General features: G+C 43.2%; 1 protein-coding gene across 9 annotated transcripts in view; it reads right to left on the reverse strand.

The window, feature by feature from the left end:
* LOC117160127 (uncharacterized) overlaps positions 1-19,522 on the reverse strand; it is a 194,229-nt gene that overhangs the window by 21,579 nt on the left and 153,128 nt on the right. For all 9 annotated transcript variants that reach the window (XR_013061524.1, XM_076627406.1, XM_076627378.1 and 6 more), the window contains 3 exons: positions 8,082-8,343; positions 7,063-7,214; positions 5,619-5,728 (listed from right to left, as the gene is read on the reverse strand). Coding sequence is in view for 8 of the 9 variants with exons in the window: in XM_076627406.1 (XP_076483521.1) it covers positions 5,619-5,728; positions 7,063-7,214; positions 8,082-8,343 (524 nt within the window). In the remaining variant the exon portion in view is untranslated. The remainder of the gene's footprint in view (positions 1-5,618; positions 5,729-7,062; positions 7,215-8,081; positions 8,344-19,522) is intronic.

Here is a 19,522-nt window from a genome sequence, read left to right on the forward strand (position 1 = left end):
CAAGAAATAAAATTATACAAAAATTGTTTGATATCGTAAATCATAAACTAAACGGTACTCGGTTGATATTGAAACGAAGAACGACATCGGAGAACCTAAGCTTCAAAAATCCACGCGTCTTACTAAAATCTACGAATTTATTCTACGAATCTATCGATATCTACCAACTAAAACGCGATGGCTGTATACGTAAAATTGTCGCATCAATATTTACGAACTACAGATACAAACGATAAATAACCAATTACGTTATTACAGTTTCCATAATTAACGAGTAACGGTCTATCGATCGCCGGCGCTTCTTACAGTATCGGTATCGATCACAGGCTTAAATAGTCCACGACGATATCCAACCTCTATCTTTGCACGAAAGCGACGTCCCTTGTGCGCGAAATCGCAAGAACAACGATATCCCTACAAAAGACTATAACAAATCGCTTAAAAACGTTCGACATTGATCTATTCGATCAAATTGCAAAGAAAATGTGACGGAAAGTCAAAATCTCGGATCGTCGAAAACGCTGCGACCCTGTTCCAAATCATCTAACGCGAATCACACCACGACAAAGCTTACATCACTTACGCAAACTGCGTCGGCAGACGTAGATCCTCAACCTTCGACCTGTCTCATCTCCGTTTAAATCGATCTGCGTAGAACCAGTGGAAGACCGCGTTTCGCCGATTCTACGAACGATTCTCGTCCCTGTTTCAAGAGGTCCTGGTCGCAGGTTCCATGGGAAAATCGCGTCTCTTTCCTATGGAAACCGTGGTGGAACGAAGCTTAGGAGCGCGGAAAGTAACTACGTTGTCGGAGAAGCTTCGTATCGACGGGCGTACATCGCGAACACACGAAACCAGCACAATGGAGAGTAGCGAGAGCGTGGCGAAGGTAGAAGGAAGACTTTGGAAGACTGGCGTCATGCCCGGTCTGATCGACTCGCCTGTTCACCGACTCCTACAGTACCCGGCATGCACCGTGGTTCCTTGCTCGGCTTGTCGAGCTATCGTTTTGTATGTTTTGCCTGAGATCTGGCTGGCTTCGCCTCGACCACGCGAGCCCATGTCCCTCGGTTAAGGCAGCCTTTATAACCGAGATCTGATTATAATGTTCCGCTTAAATGCCGGCTCTTTGCGCGATCCTGCCAACCGTTTCTGCGCAATTTTTTCCTCTTTGTTGTTGCTGTTTTCGAATCGTTTCGTTTATCTCGTTGCTGGATAATGAGAGATAAATGATCGAACTTTGTGTTTGTCGAAATAATTGCAAGATCGTGTTATCGAACCTCTTAAAATAGTTCTACCGAAATACAATACCAGAAGCACCAGAGTATGGTTACAAGTAATTCTTGTTGCAAGATATTCTCTGAATTCGTTTGTTCGATTTAAAGGTGCGGATAGCTATTATAACGATAGAGGTGTGTTCCAAGGTCGTTAAAGTTTCGCCAACCAAGCCTAGAATCACGGACAAAATAAACTACTGGCGTATCCGTTCTGGTGGTATCTGTATTTAGAAATTTGAAGATAGTGGATGTTCAAATTCGCGTTCGCAAAATTTCTTAAAAGACTGTACGTCCTATCAAACTTAACGTATATATTCCGATACCTACTCCAATTATTTCAGCCACCATTGTTGCTCGCGCAGAGTATTCGTATTTTTCCCAACTATCTCCAAGTGCCCGGATGCGCAAAGAACCTTTAAAACTTCTTTCCGCGATTACACACACGCGGTGTACTGCAAACCGTTCCAAAGGCAACCGAGATTTTCGATTTGCCCTAAGAAACTCGAAAATTCCTCGACTTTCAAACCTTCGGAGCCATCGAGATTAAGACCTTCTAGAGACCCGAGACTTTTAAGTTTCCAGAGTTGTGCGAGCTTTTAACGGTTCAGAGAATCTTCTTTGGCTGATATCGCCGTTTTCCAGTGTCCTCGCTTTCGGAACGATCTTATTTCGACGTAACGGCTACTTTTGCCGGGAAACTCGCGGAAACTTCCATTTTAAGAAACGCGAACTCCGCTTCCTTTTATCCTTATGGATAAAAACTGTTTAAATACAACGTTGATAATCGCGTTTATCGAAATTGTTTATACGTTTGTATTCTCTTCCTGTATATTTCTCGTATCCTCTGTATAAAGTTGCTAGAATTTACATAGCCTTTTAACGAAATAGCACTGAACGGAGTTTCAAAAGTAAAGCAAACATCAATACGCTCGCTATTCCAGATTCATGGCAAATATTCTCGAAATCGCGTTAATAGCGAATCGAAAGCAAAGAAAGGCTGGAATCTTCAAATTAGCGGACTTAATTAAGCTCGAACCTCCTCGAGAGTCCTCTCCATCGTATCGCTCAAGAGGAGGATCGAAACAAGGAAACTCCGCGAGATATGTAACCAACGATATAACGCTTGTCCCAACGCTCTATTCGAGTTGCCTCGATTGTGGAGGCAGCTTAAAGTCCGTCCGCAGTCCCCTGGCACGGTGCCCTTGCTGACCACCGCTGACCGTATGCAGGATCGACCCTGGCCCTCGGTTTTCTTAATCCTCTTTCCCACTCATCCCTTTGGTCTGCTCTCGCCGTTCCTCCTCCTCTTCATCGTCGTCGTCGCCGTCTTCTTCTTCTTCTTCTTCTTCTCTTTCTCCTTTTCCTTCTCCTTGAATATTTTTCATCCTTTTCTCTTCGCCGGAGACTAGTGTACCACCGTTTCAATCACTCTGTTCCTTTGCATGGAAGTAACGACAGCGAGAGAACGACACTCGCGTCGCTACTTTGTCGCTAGTCTGTGTCCTGCAGCCTCCAAATAAAGAGACGATTCGAAGGAGCTGGCACTCGATTTTCTGTACGCTTCGATTCGTATTTTCAAACGCGACAGAATATTCTAGAATTCCTTTGACACACGCGAAACAGCTTCACGTTGAAAGTCTCGTGTAACGTATAAAAGTAAGAAATATGCGTTTTCACGCGGAGTAAGTTACAGATACGGTATTATTTTTTCTCGATTGGAAAGAAAGACGAGAAGACTAGATAGACGTCCGAAGTTTCTAATTCTCTATCTACGAAGTGCCCGATTCTTCGCGTAAATTTCACGGGACGACAAATGCAATTAATTTCGATAGGATTTCAAATTCACGCTTGCCATATTTCGCTTCGAAGTTTCAAAATTGATGCGTTCGGTATTTGTGAACGGTTAAAGACTGCGAGGCAAAGCCAGACAATAACAAGTTGAAGCATATCTTTGTTACGCAAGATATTTGCGACAAAAGGTCAGGCAATGCCGATTGTTCCGAATACTAACGTCGGTCAGTAAAGAAACTCGACAAAACGACAACGACTTGCGTAATACGTATGTGCTAAGCGGAAGATCGCAGAATCGCAAAACGGCAAATTTCCGATAGAATGGAAGCGGAATCGAGGATAAAAGATCATTTCGTAGATCGACCGAACGCGAACGGTTGCTTCTTGCAGGAGGAATTAGTATGATCTCGAAGGTGTGCTTTCTTGAAACGGGTCTGCGTTACCTTATGTCTTGCAACGTTATCATAATCGTTATTATTATAGCAGGATTTCAAAGAAGCAACTTCTGGTATGAGGTACGAAGATCTATGGTAGCTACGGATTAGCAGAAACCTTGTGATAGACCCGGGAACTGTAATCGATGAAATTATCTTTCGATCGTACGACGGAGATGTCGTTCGAATTGCGCCGATTAAAGTAATCTCTCGCGAAGGCAATCGATCGAGGAAACATACAGTTGGGAAAGTTTGACGAAGTCTATAACGGTTCTAGCGTAGAAAAGATACGTAATATTTTACCGCGGAGTCTGCGATGGGAAATTGGCGATAGTATTAAGGCATTAATTGCAGCCGACGAAATTTCTAGGAGCGAACGCCGCGTAGTCAGCAGGAATGCCAACGACACGTACGCGATAAAACAACTCCGCGTTGCTGCTGCTGCCGCTCGCGTATGCTAATGAATTTCTGGGACAAGCAGGCTGCGCTAATGAAAATGCTTGTAAACTCTGCATCAAACGGACGCGGTTCGATCGTTCTTTCTTTGTGGTGGTTGGATACCGGCCCGTTTACACCGTGTAGAACCAGTAGAGTTGGATTTCTAGCCCAAAGGGAAGCGTACGCGTACATTCGCGAGTTTCAATGGCTTTCAGCGGTTCCTTCGGGCGCGCCGGTTGTCCTTTTCCATAATGGATATCGCTCCCTCTGGACTGTTCCGTTCCGAACACTTTCCACACGTCGAACTTGCGCTCTCCACTCCCCGGATCTGCTCGATCAGACGTTTTTCCTGACACGAGATATCGAAAGAAAACTTTGATCCGCTGTCTTTCATGGGAGGTATCTCTTCTCGTAGTACCAGTATCGTCGCTAACTTTTCCGATATGGAGTCACAATGGCCCTCGATCGGAAGCATTAGCTTCGAATCGGTTTTTTCGAAACCGATTTGGATATGCGAGTTTACCACGAGTCTAGGTGGTAGTACGTTTTACCAGACCTTTGTAAGTTTCCAATTGCTCTAATTGCAAAGAGTGGTTTTCCGGTATTTGCGTATCGCTAATCGTCGAAGCGAATGTAACGTGTAAACGTCAGAAAAGTATAGGAAATATAACAGAGTGCCCATTCAATTTTCCTGAGCTACCGAGTATAGGTTCAAAGACAAAACAGCGCTGCTAAATCTATTTACCAAATCTTGAAATTAGAAACGCAGAAACAATTAAGATATTATCGTCCCACCTGTAATCGAAGGAATCTAATTAACTAATTGCTCATGATCTTGGAGAGATAGCGTGCCTACCGAATCGAGTAAGTATCAGCTACAGAGTGTAGCGCTCCAAGGATCATCGATTCACGTGTCTCTTAACGACCTAGTCGACCAACCAAAGGCGATAACGCGACAGGCCACGGCCACGCGTAAAGCGAAACTTTAACACGACCAGCGTATCGTGACGCTTGATAACAAGCGTTTCGTTGTAAACCGCGGCTCTACGACGTTCTCATATTTTACGCCTTAGCGGACAACCTGTGTAGGTGGTGGTTCCTAAACGATCTACGATTAGCGCGCCAGAATCTACCGGAGGTTATTAGGACGATAAACGTTAAACGAATTGAAATCGTCGAGTTTCTAAGCAAGAACGAATTGCACTTGCAACTGGTTGAGCGCCGATCATCTCGAGCGTTGCCGCCAGGTGCGATAACCCTGAGAACCGAAACGCGTTCGCGATTAATTGTATCGGCGTGGCGTAGGCGCTGCGAAATCGTCGGCTCGCCCTAGGCAACGTTTTAATTAATCCAACTAGTGGAATTTGCATGCTAGGACGATAATGCGGACTACTGCACGCTCGCGGGACAGAGCTCGAACAAACCGTATACGTGCTTGCTTGCTTGTCGCGTGACACTAATGGTGTGTACGTACGCGTGAAATATAAAGAAACGGAGTTGCAATTACGCAGTGGGAAGAGGAGAGCGGTAAACAGAAAAGGAGGGGAAGGAGGAGAGTGTGAAAAAAGCGGCTAATCAGTCGAAGCCGTGTCGTTACGTTAGATTCCTTTCTCTTTCCATGCTTCGCCATGCCAATCAACTCGAAGGTTTCGCTTGCGCCAAACTGTCTTTCACTCACCCTTTTGTGCAGCAACTCGTTGCACTCCCATACGCGTTGATTCTGCCTACCAGCCGTGCCCCCGCCGCGGTCCACCTCTCGGCCGATCGGACTCACCATTTTCCTCTCGACTGTGAGCAAATGAAAGGAGTTTGCGAGCTTATTTTTACTCCTCTTGGATTTAAATCTAGAAGTATTCTATATCGTCGCTAGTAATTTTCCAACAAGGAAAATATACATACGGTCGAACAAGTGCTCGTGGGAATATCGACGATAAGAGAGACTGGCTTTCCCTTTAATCGTACGAGAAAAAGCATCGTTTCATATGCTTCTCGAGCCGGCCAGATAAAAACGCACAAAGCGGCGGTTAATATTCGCGATACCGACCCAGGCAAGAATTTGGTACGAGCTAAATATTGACTCGATATCGCTTAACCACTGTTCGGACTCGAGCATCGGCTATTCTCGCTAATGTTTGTTCGATAATGTATTTGCCTGGATGTTAACCACGATATTACGCTAAGTATTACAACGTATCCGACGTGCTCCACACGCGCACACATGAAAATCATTTTCCGCAAATTTCTATCTAGCGCGGTAGTTATCTTCGCTTTCGCAAAAGAGCATGACGAATAATTTGTATCGTACATTTGTCGTTTTTAATTCCGTCTTTATGCTTTCTGGATCTTCCACGTAGAAGATCAAATAAAATTCTTTCCCCGCCATATCTGCGGATAAAAGAAGATATAGAGAAGTGGGGCGAAAGGTTAAGCCTGTTCCTCGCGGGTCGCTTATAACGGCAGTCTCTTTAATTCTCCGGACGAATATCTCGCAGCTGGTAAGCATGGAAGAAAGTTAGTGTCTAGCCGGCCGCCCGAGCGCACCTTCGAACAATTAATCTTAACAGCACGGTAAACCTCCATCGCCAAAACCGCGTTCTTTTCGGAGAGCTTGCAAGCTTCTTGCTCGCTTTCCGATATGAATTCTTCGAAACCGCGACTCGATCGTGCGCCTGCTGCTTCTTTCGAAGTTCCAGATCGGTTTATTCCCCGTTTGGAATCGAACGACGATTGCGTCCTTTCAACGGGACTCGAATGAATTGAATTTAACGTGGAACGATATTCGTGAAGCGGAACGAATGGGGTGGGGCAAATTTATCGAAAAGCGCGAACGAAGTTGGCTAAAGTTTCGCTGGGCGTGACAAGTGTTCGAGACGATTTAGAACAGATTCAACGAGTACTCGTGTTTAAACGAGTTGGAGAAATGTGCCGAGACAGTGGTAGAAACGTATACGATAGTTTAAAGAGGTATTAGTACTCGAAGGTCGAAGAATTTAGTCGGAGGTACATGGAAAATTACAAGATATCGAGTAATCGGAGAATCGGAAAAGTCGAGCGAATGAAAGAAATCTCAAAATCGAACGAATAGAATGGCGAATGCTTAACGTACAAACGCATATTCTTACTTGGACTATGAACTCGTATATCGCTGTCGCTAGGGCTGGAAACTCTATGGTCGTTCAAGGAAACGACCCTCAAAGCCGGACTCATCAACCGTTGAGTAGCGTGGCCGCTGGGAGATGTTAATCTTATGTCCTTTCCGTCGTTGTTATTCAACCTGCAATTTTGAAATTGAAAATTGAATATTAAGTCATCGTTTTGTCTTATTCGTAATCTCTCATTACCGCTACATTTCTCTGATCATTAAAGCTCCTCTTTCCTTATTTCCAATTAATCTACTCGTACTTTGCGTACGATTCACGTTAACGTCGTATACATTGTATTTGGTATCGTAACTGCGTAATGATTAATAACCGAATATACGAGGACATGATACAACGAAGATAATAACGTAGACGAAATATCAGGAATGCGACAGAAGCGAATCTTATTCTCGATTAAATTACACGCTGCTTTTACTTGTAAACATTACGGTAAATAAAAAATTGGTTCACGCGTCGATTCTCGAGCCATCGAAAAATGTTTGCCGGACGAATCGGTCGGGATAGTTTTAAGAACGAACGTAACCAGAGGAGAATTGGCTGCGCGCATCGTTCCAAAGCATACGCTAGTTGCACGCGCATACTTCTTACGGCGCGGCGTGAAACAGCCAAGAAAAATGTGTCACCGAGGAAATTCCCATACCGACTTTGTGCTTTTCGCCAAGAATCTCGACCTCGTTGATCGCGAGTAGTATTCACGCCACAATCTTCGCGTTCGCGGAATGTTTTCCGCAAAAAAATTCTTCTACAACGCGAAGACAACGTAAGAGCGTTTCTCATCTTTCTATTTCATCTTTGAACAGTAATCTACGTTATTTCTAAGTTTACGTCATATCGTATTAACATCAACTTTATCTATTATTTTTCTAGCACGTTTATGTCTTCGAATCCCCGTGTAATTTTCCTTTTCGCTTTTCTCCTATCCGGTCTTTCGATTCGAACGTTTCGACAAATATATCGGAATATCGAAACATCGTACTCACATGGCAGATCCGGTTCCAATGTCGCCGCTGCTGGCGGCACGCAATAATTGCGAGTTAGTCATATCGTTTTCCGATTGTCTGATCGATTGAGGAGTGGATTGATGAAGCGGCAAGGGTTGTCTGTGCGTGGCGTTACTCCTCGGCAGTGGAAGAGTAGAGACGGTCGCCGGTGGTTGCGTTTGCGTTCTTTGAGCTAGTTGCGAAGTGCTGACAGCTCTCGGCGGAAGTGGATCCCTTCCTATCACCGATCCAGAGCCGGAAGCTGCGAATAAAATATTGCTCCTGATAAAACGTCGACCTCTTTTTCTGGATATTTCGGGCGAAACTACATGGTAAATTTCATTTTATCCAACAAGTATAGAGATATGCACTCGTATTTGTGAATTTCGATGCGGCACGAGTCGAAAGCCACTTTATTGAAAATTAAACTAGCGCTATATAACGAATACGAAAGTGAGGAAATATTGGCAAACTCGCGTAAATATAAACGTATTATATATATAACTAAAATCGCAGTTTTAAAACGTTTTGAAAAGATTTTTCTCGAATAATCTTGTTTAGACGAACGATAGGTAGGATAAATCGTATGGTTTTTGATCGTTTTAAGGAAACCTATACACGATATTCGTCGTCAAAGGAAATAAATAGTCGAGCAGAGTACAATAGTTAATATACAATAGCACCGCTTTCTTCGTAACGATAGCTACGAGCAATGCCACGTACAATGACGCTTTCGATATTTACGATCGAAATGGCACGCTGGGTTCGCAGCAGCCAATCTTCTTTATTCCTCGGAAAAAGCGACGTAATCGCGAAACTTTCACCGTAAGAATTTCCTGTCCGCACTTTACGCTCATCGTCATCGCTTATTCATCAAGCTACGCTTCGTCGTGAACGTTCGTCTATATTCAATAACTCTATAGAGTCGCAGCACGGATATTTGCAGGTTCTCAGGAATATCGATTCGCAACTAAGAGATACTGTAATTGTACAATCACTTTTCTCAACATTTGAAAGCGTTATTTCCTCTATTGGTCCAAGCTTAAAGTTACGACTTTATTAAGTTTCAAATTCCTCAACGACTTTAATGCGAAAACAACATCGAGTAATTAACGGTAGAGCGATAGACCGAGTGTACTGGCTAAATGCAATTTGGCAAAGTCTAATCGTTTCACGAAGCTCGATCAGCTTTCGTACGTGCTTGGAACAGTTGCACGCATCGCGAATTTTGGACCTGGCTTCGGCTTGTAGTTTCAATTACACGGTTCTAATAATTGGAGAGGCGGCGGACGATCGAGAGGGGATCGTGTCGATCTCTGTTTTGGCCGATTTTCTAAAGCAAACGATTCATCGTGAATGGCTACGGCGAAGCGCATCTGCGCGAGCACAATGGGCCAGCAGCTGCGTTGACTAATCGAGAAACATGAATCGCGAAACTTGTGTTTGCGCTTCTTGATATCATTCAGGGCAGAATATGTTCAAGGGACGAAGATAAGTAACTTCTGGCGTACACTGTACACTGTACACGCTTTAAAAACCGGATAAAGAAAGCTAGTGTAGCATTCTACATTTCGTTTCATTCTAGATTTCGTTTCTCGATGTAAAGTGATACCTTATTTGAATAAGCTGATCTAGCCTTGAACTATAGATGCTACGATACGATCGATTCGAGAGGTACATTCTATTTTTCTACGAACATTTGTGACGCACAAGTTCATCGAAGCCAATGAGTAAGACCACCCAGAAAGCGAAAGAGCATCCAGAGAGAAGGCTCTTTATGTTCGAGATTCAATTAAATCAAAGTTTCTCTTTCTCTCTCCCTCTTCTTCTTCGTTTCTTTGGCTGTATTTTTGGAAACGTGAAATTATCATATTCGACGCGAAACCACATTCGGAAGTTAATATTGTAGATTCGTACTTCGATGTCAATAAACCGAGAAAGATATTTCACGTTCTTCAAAATAAATAAATAGTCGCTAAAACTTGTAAAAATGATTAGGCTAAATGAATAGTTTCGCAAATATGCAGCATATCTTTAATTTAAAGTAGAAAATGCTAGAACGAAGAAAAAAAGACACGTTGGCGTTCCGCTATCGAACCGACCGAGGTCTCGATCGAATTTGAAATTCCAAAGCGCTTCGGCATGGAGAATGCGACGACAGGCCAAGTAATTGAATCCAGTTCGCTATTTTTACGAACAACGGCCGTCTGTTAACGCGAACGATGCGGAGAATTCTCCGTGAAAATACGATGGCATTCGAACAGAGAGCAGAAAAGTGGAACGCGAAATTTCCTCTCGCTATGCCGCACCGCGTCCCATCGCGCGTTTCCATCGTCCAATAATCGCTCCAAGTATGCGACAAATTAATTTTTCTAACAAGCGATAGTTTGTCACGGTTTATGGTAACCTCGTGGAGTAAATTCGAGCATGCTACTTTCGTGTGTAGAGTACATTTAGAGCGACCTTTCATTTAACGCGTCTGCAACCCAAATTCGTGTTACGTAGCTGGTTTTATGTTACTTTGAACGAACTGTCTATTCGCATGGTAAAACGAGTATCCTGTTCGCGGGGATTAAATGATTACTTTTCAGCGAACGAAAGCGAGTCGTATGAGAAAATAGCTTCGGAGAAAATGGAAGGATACAACGTTGTAAATATTCGCCGTTTTCGCGATATTCGCAATAGTGCGTCAAAACAACAAATGTTTTGCGTGAATTAAACATTATGGCGAGTCCGTTTTCCAGCATGGAGTTGCATAGTTTCGACATTATTCGTTCTCTAACGGGTATCGACAGAGCCAAATTCTCGTCGCGGACTCAATTGTGAGTTCAGAGCTTCGACCGCCAGGCATTTGTATCTTTACTAACTTTGATACTAACTTTAGTACCCTGATAATAACGTTTATACGGATCCGATATTGGTATATGCTCTTAAATCGGAACTTTTTCGCTGCAATTGCGTTAGTAAATTCATCTAAGATCTATGGTAATTTTTATTCGGAGAAGTACATACAAGAATATTAAAGGAGCTATAACTATATAAAACAGGCATCTCTTGCAGAGCTTTCTACAGATGCTTGATCTGTCGCAAACGATCTCATAAGAATTCCTATCCTTTGTATACCGCTCGAATTTTCCCCCGAGCTCGCAACTCCTCGACTCGTTCCTAGCCATCCCTCTTTTTCCCCGGGAATCGTCTGGTTTGGGCAATCTTAGCGAGAAAGCGATCGTTCAAAGAACGTTCAGAGCACGCGACGTCGAAATTCCGAAGCGTCGCACAACATGCGGAACGCGCGCGAAGAGGAGTCGGCCGCGAACGTCGGAGGACGTAATTGAATCTCACGGTGGTGGGTTGTTGGCGGCGACGCGCGGCCATAATGAGCGTCCTGATGTTTTGCGGACATGGGAACGGCATAGAACGAAATAGAACGGAACCATCGGCCGCCTGAGGGGGATTACCGCAGGAACCGCCTCGTTTCGGAGCGGGCCGAGCCAGACACACCGGAAGGGACAATTTATCGTGCGCAGCTAACTCGGCCTGTGAAACCGGGCCATCCGTGCGTATACGCTTATGTAAGGAGCACGAGTGTCATTCGTTCGTCCCATACGATCTACGTACGATCGTCTCGTATCTCAATCCGTTTTTTCTCACTATCGTGTTTGTAGTTTGTCCTGTGGATGGAAAGAATCAACACGAAAAAATACTGCAAACAGTCCATCCCTGCAAACAGATATCGGAAATCGTTCTAGTCTAAGAATAGAAATTGTCCCGAAGAATAAAGCTTTTAACCGATCATCGTATTAAACGAACATTCTTTTGCGAGTAAAAAGGTTCTATCGTACTCCGCGCAACTTATTTAGAGGTAGGAAGTGGGACAAACAAGAAACAGAGATAAATTTACAGCAGGACAAAGAAGGACGCAGACGAAATCGAGAACTTCCCTATGACTACGTCGAAGATGCACTTCAAAAATTCAATTTTTTCATTTCTGCTAAGAAATCGTATTAATCCACTTCAGACGGCGCTCGAAAGGAAAACTCTTCTCCCGTTTTGTCAGCAACGAGAAAAGGGATCGTCCAAAAGACGAACAACGTGAATCGAGAAATGTACACACGTAGAGCTTTGGCGACAATGTTGTTAAATCATCGGCGCATATGAAACGGCGTCGCTGCGCCGTGACATTTTCTATTTTCCGTAAGCGCCAGTAAAAGGAAATTGTCCGCGCCGCAGGACCAGATGCATCGAAACGGAATACATTAAATAGCAGAGCTACTAGGGAACGATTCCTCGACGTTTGTTCGCGACGGAATGCGTGACGATGCATTAGCGACGACTACGATTTACCATGCTCCCTGCTCCAAACGATTCCCCTGTTTTTTTCTTTTTTTTCAGTTTCCACGCATTCCTCGTGTCCATTGGTAGCTTCGATGACACGCCGATTCTTCGTCTCGATTTTCTCAGTAAGCTACTGGACGTTGATTGGGCGATTGATCAGGTTTGACTTTGAACGCGTCTTCCGTTTCTGATTACGTATTATATGGATGGTTCGGTGATTTATAGAAAGAGTATTTTGCCTTCAGAAGACCGTTGTGTACGTTTCAAGGTAAAGGAAGTTGGGAGAGGTGAGAAAACGCGACAGTGATATTAGCGCTCTCAAAGCGTGCGAGCAAATTAAATTTCAAAATCAGAATAATTAATCGGGGAAAGTTACTTTTTAAAACATTTCATTCTGTGCGTATATTTTTTGTTTCTTAAAAAAGGCTCGCACTAAAAAGTTAAAAGCTGTTTTTGGAGTAAACTTAAAATAAAGTTACAAGAAAATTAGAGAAATTAAAACGTTTAATTAAACACGAACGTGTTAAGAACGGTGTGAACATGGACACAACCATTCCATCCGCACTTTTTTCAATTAAACGGGTGAAACGTCTCTGTGGAACGTATACCTATAACAAACAAACGGCTCGATGGGAAAAATAAAATAAACCCGGATAAAATGTAATCTTCGTCTGGATTACTTTTTATATTGGCTCGCTATTGATTAAACGGCACGTGTATTTTTCGATTTGCCCAGCGCATATTTCCGTATCGCTATTCCGCTATGATATTCCTAGATTGCTTCACGTTCAATTTTCGTCGTTCCGTACCACGCTTCATTAACGCAATACATCCTCCTCCGATAATGTATTTGGTCGCCTTATCTCTTAATTCCCATTTCTATGTATAGAGGAACATTCGTATATTCCACGACGAATATTCCAGACTTTGATCGAAAAGGAAATGCTAAATACACTTTGTGTAATTTATGAACATATACCGTCTCTGTTAGATTTATATATATTAGTTACCGTTAAAATTACATCTTCGTATCTGCTAAGATCATTTTGATCCCAAGTGAGCTAAATGAGTTCGGTAGAACTCCACCGAGAAATCAATATCACGATCTGAAATAAGAATCGTAGTTATGAGGAAACGAGGAAGCAGTAATCATAGTGGCATAACAAAAAGTTTGACGGTTCACGGATTATGCTTCTCGCAAATTGCACGTGTGTACCACGACGGAGCCCAAGACAGTTGAAAAAATATGTGCGGTGCATTTACGAGCAGGAAGAACCGATTGCATCAAAGATTTACGTCGATCGCAGCTGTCGCGTCTGGAATTTGGTCGAAATATCGAAACAGTGACATTGCATCGTGGATATCCGCGATTTGCATGGATTTATCCAAGGTGGTTATTCACGAATATAAAAAACACACACACACACAGATCTTTTCTATCGTTTCTACGTTCGTAAATGTAAACCGCGAATGTTTGCTCCAAATTACCTGATTTCGATGATCGCGCAGTTACTCGAATGTTTTCGTAACATCGTAACTCGTTATTCGTTTATTTGTTAATGTTTCAGCGATTTAATTAAAGAATATCAGGTACTCGATAAAAGCGATTCTTCCGTTTTGTTAACTTTTTTTAATATTACGCTCTGTGTTTAACTTATTTTTACGAATATATACTATCTTTCTTATCCGCTACGTAGTACTTATAAAATCTCCTTTTCTTTTCAAAGCAGACGTGTAACTGCTTTGCATATGGTACATCTTTCCCAGAAATCAATGCATCGATTCGGACAATTTCATTGTACGCGACTTCGGCTAATTACTGCACTCTTATAAAACCGAATGCAACGACAGATCCGGATTTCGCTCTTCATACTGATCGGATGAATTCCTCCGACCGAGGCATAAATATGCAGCTTGGTGAAACGTCCGCGCGCCAGTTTCCCGTCCAATTACGTTTGGTGCTGAATATTAATCGAGAAAGGATCGATTAATCCCCTTGCTATTCTATATGAAACCTTCGTCGATGTTGCCGTACGTTAAATTCAATTTTATTTTTGCCCGATCATGACGTGAAATATTTTCGAAAATCTAATCATCCGCGACAGAAATATTTTTAACAGCGTCGCCAAGTATTTCAGCGAGTGAAAATATCTCCGAGGAGAAGCGAATTGCAGATATTTTACAGCGACATCCTTTTTATGTAAATAAATCGAGCAGGAATGTTTAGGGATTACTTTCACCGATAACCTGTACGCATACTATGAGCACTCGGTGATTTAACGCGAGTAACGCGAGTAACGCGAGTCATACATGCAGATAGAATGAAAATTATTGGGATGGATAATGTTCGTCAAGCTATGAAGCGTGTAACGCCTGCAAAGAGTTTCGACTGTCCTCACCTGTACCACCATTGATTCATCATTCGATAAAATATATTCGATTAAACGCATCGAAATGTCAACAGTTGGAAATAAAATGTTATTTAAAAACGTTTCGATATTTTTTACAATTTTCCAGCATTTTATTATACAATCGATATTTAAACGCGTTGTTGCTCGTACTAACCGATGCTTTCGATAAATCTCGATGCGCCCAAGATTGTGAACTCTGTTGTAAGTTCGTCTATCGATCTGCAATCAGGCCATCGGAAATCGTCAAATATTCCCGAGACGGAACTAGAATGAAGTAACGGCGCGACGTCGTTTCTACGACACCTTGATCTTTTCTGCGTCGATGCCAAGTGGAACGTCTATATTTATCTGGCACGCGAGCACGCGCGCGCCATTGCTACGCGGTAATGGACAATGTTGGCGGATTAAATAAACCATCGGATTAAATAGCACTGGTACGTTTCGTCTCTTCGTGGCACGAGGAGGGTCTGGTAAATGGGTCGACCGTGAACGTTCAATCTTGTAAGAAAAGGAATGTGGCGGATGTGGCGGCACCGTATCGTCGAGCATTTTTCTCTCGGTCAACAGCCATCCATTTTATATTTAGAACGTCCGGTCGCGACGCTAAATTTTCGTTACACCACCGGTTGTTTTGTCTGAAATTCGCGTGACGTAAGTGCATTACGCTCTCGCACCCGTCAGCCATTCCTGCGACCACTTCGCGCGCGTTAACTCGATAATATTTCGTCTCTGTTACCTTGTCGCCGTCGCTGCTCGACATATCGCTTGCTGGGCGACTGATCGATGAAAATTAAAACGGCACGCCGATTTACCGTATCGTTGTTTTCGTGTCAGGCATGCTCTTTTTGCCGTTTCGGCGAATTGTTTTCAATTCGAACTTTCCTAGCCTTTTTTGACTCGGTACCATCTTTTTAAAAGTGTATTTTCTTACTATAGGATACTTGTGACAGTGTAATTCACCGACGTGGAAACTCGATGGTGCAGATACCTGTCACCTATCTGTGATTTACGAACACGTCTGGATTAGAAATATGCGTGTCGTAAGCCACCGCTAGATCACGTCGATTTTTATATTTTAAGATCTAGTCTTGTACGTTCGCTGGGGAACGCTTTTATTTATTGATTCAACGAAGAATATCGTTGTAGGTGTTATACACGCGAGTAAAAGTAACGAAGTACGAGTAGTTTCACTGTAACGTTATTACATACTTCCTGACAATTTCTCGTTATTTATACCATGAGAAAGAATCAACGAGGAACTCTTATCTCGAACGTGGATCTATTTGTCGATAATACATGCGTGTAATACTCGAGTGTCGTTCATACGGCGTAAATATACCTGCAGATACGTAAACCTTTTATGATCTTTGTATCAAAGGCAGACATGCTATAACACTCGCAAGTGAAATATAATTCTACAAAGGAAAATGGAGAAAGAAAGTTTCTTTGGCAATATATTTTTTCCTTTTTCATTAGAAGTTTCCACTTTGTCGTGCTCCTGTTACGTTATAATCCTGCTAGATTCATGCGCGCAAAGTTTCACTTTGTTGCACTACATCGCACCATCGCCATCTCCCGAACGCCAGTGAGAAACGCGGTTTACTTTGTCTCAAAGCGAGCAAACGTCTAATTTCACAAATAGGATTTTCACCAACAGCGAGAAGGGCATGTACGATGTAAAGGAGGATATAAGGGTTGTTCACCCCACGATTCGGGCCGTCAGACGTCCTAGGGCTTACGATGGTTGTCACGATGCCGGAAGTGGCACCGAGCAGACACGTCAAGGGGGAATCAGAATCGTTATCGGGAAAACCATCACGGGGATTTGTCCCTCGCGCCATCAAAATTCCATCTCCTGAGATATTTTTCGCGTTTCCGAGGCTATCGCCACTCTCCTTAACTTTGCTTTACGACGTATGATATCTCGATGTTACGGTACTTAGAAATTTGTATTAATTTGGAGAACCTTGCGAATGCGCCGATAACTCGGATAACTTAGACGCTACTAGATATCGGTTCTCGCAGCCAACCATTCGGTAATAAGCGTAGTTCATCCACGAAATTTTTCAATCGTCAGGCGTTAATTTCGCGCAACTTTTGCTGTACTTTAGCTACGTGGGAAACCTATTAGTGCGCAAATTTCGATCCGCCTCCTCTGTGCTGAATATCGTTCACGCGTAGAATCAAAGTTGGATAAAACCGCGTACAATTGCATCAGGGAATTTCTAATAATTTATTCGTTTCGCAAGACGAAAACAGACTCGCGAATGATCCCCCTGTCCTGGCTATCGAACGTACCGCAAGCACGTAGTTTCAAGCGTCCGTTCTCTAGAAAATGCGAAACAATTTATAGCGCAACGGTGGAGTCGGAAAGATCAGAAAGATAAATCGTCGTGGAAGGACCGGCTAGCGAAAAGAGAGGGAGGGGTTGCGAGGGGGAGGAAGGGAAAAACAGAAATTGATCGAGGTAGTTGGAACAGACCGGGGAGCAGAAACGCACTTCCACGATCATTTGTATCGTTGCTCGACCTGTTGCTGCGCAACGACCGACCAAGCTGTCGATTTTTCTTTTTCTGCGACGCTGCTATACTCTACACTCTATGCTCTATACCGTTCTTTTCCCCGCTATCTACCTTGTACACGAACTTTTTATCGCTAGTGGATTGCAAAAAGATCGGAGCCGCGGTTGCGGCCACCCGTAATAAATATTTTACGTCCGCGCCCGGGTTTTACTGCGTCGGGATATCCTGAATGCGGCAAACCACCCGGGATTTCCAACTTCTAGCTTTTGCCAAGCGACGCGGACCGCCGTGTGTTCCTTCCGAAGAATGGACACGTATAATCGTTGATCGTTTCGATCGATCTTTTTCTTTCGTGCCTCCTTTTGTTCGCTCGAGTAATACTAGATACATAGGATCGTTCGCTCGTAACGAAAACCTCGTTTCGGCTCGTGTTAATCTTTCTTCGTCTCTCGCTCTTGGTTTCATGTGCGTTCGTTTCTCTTCTTTTAGTCGCCAAATTTTACATGCTGTGTGTTCCGTCTTAAATCGACGACCTTGTCCGGATTGTACCCATCTCGACGAAGAAAGATTCGATCGGACGAAAGCGTCGCTTTTAGTTTTTAATTTTCTAACGTTAGAAACATACGCGACTTCTAGAATCTCACCTTCTCGACTAAACATTGAACTTTCTGGTTGACGCATTTTTGCAAGTTATATCGTATATAGCGAACTACGATGTGGCGTGAACAATCGCAAGATGCGTGGCACGCAGTATCACGTTACTTTTTGCTAAGATTTAAGTTTAGAATTCAGGTTTTCGCAGACGTAAATAACCATCTCTGACCTTTGCAATTGCCAGCCTTCGTAAATCCTGAAAATTATCCGAAACGTACGCGTTAACGTTGTCTTGTACGTCACGCACGAAGATAATAGTAAATATATGGCTTAAAACGAAGGACTATGAAAAATCTAATTCCTCTTTAAGAGACGCTGATGTCGTCACTTGGGAATGCCTCGATCAGCAGATCGGAATTTCGTAACAGGCCCTGGTATTACCGTATCGCGACAAATCACGCGATTCAGGCTTTTCTGATCCCTAGAAACTCGACCGTTACGTGCATAGTAGCCGGCTCGTTAAGTCGATCGTTAGCGGATTCGGTTGAGTAGTAAAATTCCTGGGAACTTCAAGGAGACCGGACGCTATGGGTTCGGTAAAATAAAGTATCGTATCGCATTGACAACGTGCCTCAGTGTGGATGCATATTAACGTTGTAAATATATTTAGAATATACACGCAACAAATATTTTGCGCGATTTCAAACGCGAAAAATATATTTCTACCACCATATGGAACAATATGGAATACTTTCTCCGTACAGACATAAAATGCGTACAGTAGAACAATTACGGATGGTGATTTGGCGATTAAAACAAGTAGCGAAAATTCTGAAATTTTTCAATTCGTACCTGAAGCTATCGAATCGGAATAAAAGAACAGACGGAAAAGACCTACATACGTGCGGAGAATCTCCGCAATAGAAATAAAATCTGGCAATTCCGGTCTCTGGAATATCCTGATTCATCGTCCGCCATAAATTCGCGAGCGCTTGATACAAAGCGTATCGCGGTATCCAGTAGCTGGCGATCTCGCTAATAAATCGAGCCTGGCTCAACAATAGCTGTTATCCTTCGAACAAGTTGTCCGATCCGAGAGTATTTTATTTGTCGCGCGGACATTTTCTCTGGCGACTGTTCGCGCCGATTCCCGTCTCCGCGTGATCGCGGTAGCGAGCAACGAGTATGCCTGCGGCAAGAGTATCGACTCGATGCCAACTAACGGGATCTGTAGTGATCAAGTGGGTCAGACGAGTCGATACTGTCTCTTTGTCCCTACGATTAGTTATCGCGTCAGAGCGTTCGAAACGCTTCTTTCCTCCGCGCGGATTTTTAAGCTAACAGATTATTTGGTTGTTTTAATATTCCATGAACGTTAACGGAAATTATATTGGCAATAACGTGGTATGGAACAACCCTTTCTTTTTTCTTCTATCCTTTTTCGATATTTCATTTTTCAGGTTTTATTTACTACGTAGATTCCACGATATAGCTGATCGAAGGGAATTGGCGCATGGGTGAACTGGAAATTCGCTTTGACGAGGGTTAGGTTTTGAAACGATCGTGATAGATAATTAGG

The sequence above is a fragment of the Bombus vancouverensis genome, chromosome 2 (assembly GCF_051014615.1).
Source record: "Bombus vancouverensis nearcticus chromosome 2, iyBomVanc1_principal, whole genome shotgun sequence".
NCBI classification, from domain to species: domain Eukaryota; kingdom Metazoa; phylum Arthropoda; class Insecta; order Hymenoptera; family Apidae; genus Bombus; species Bombus vancouverensis.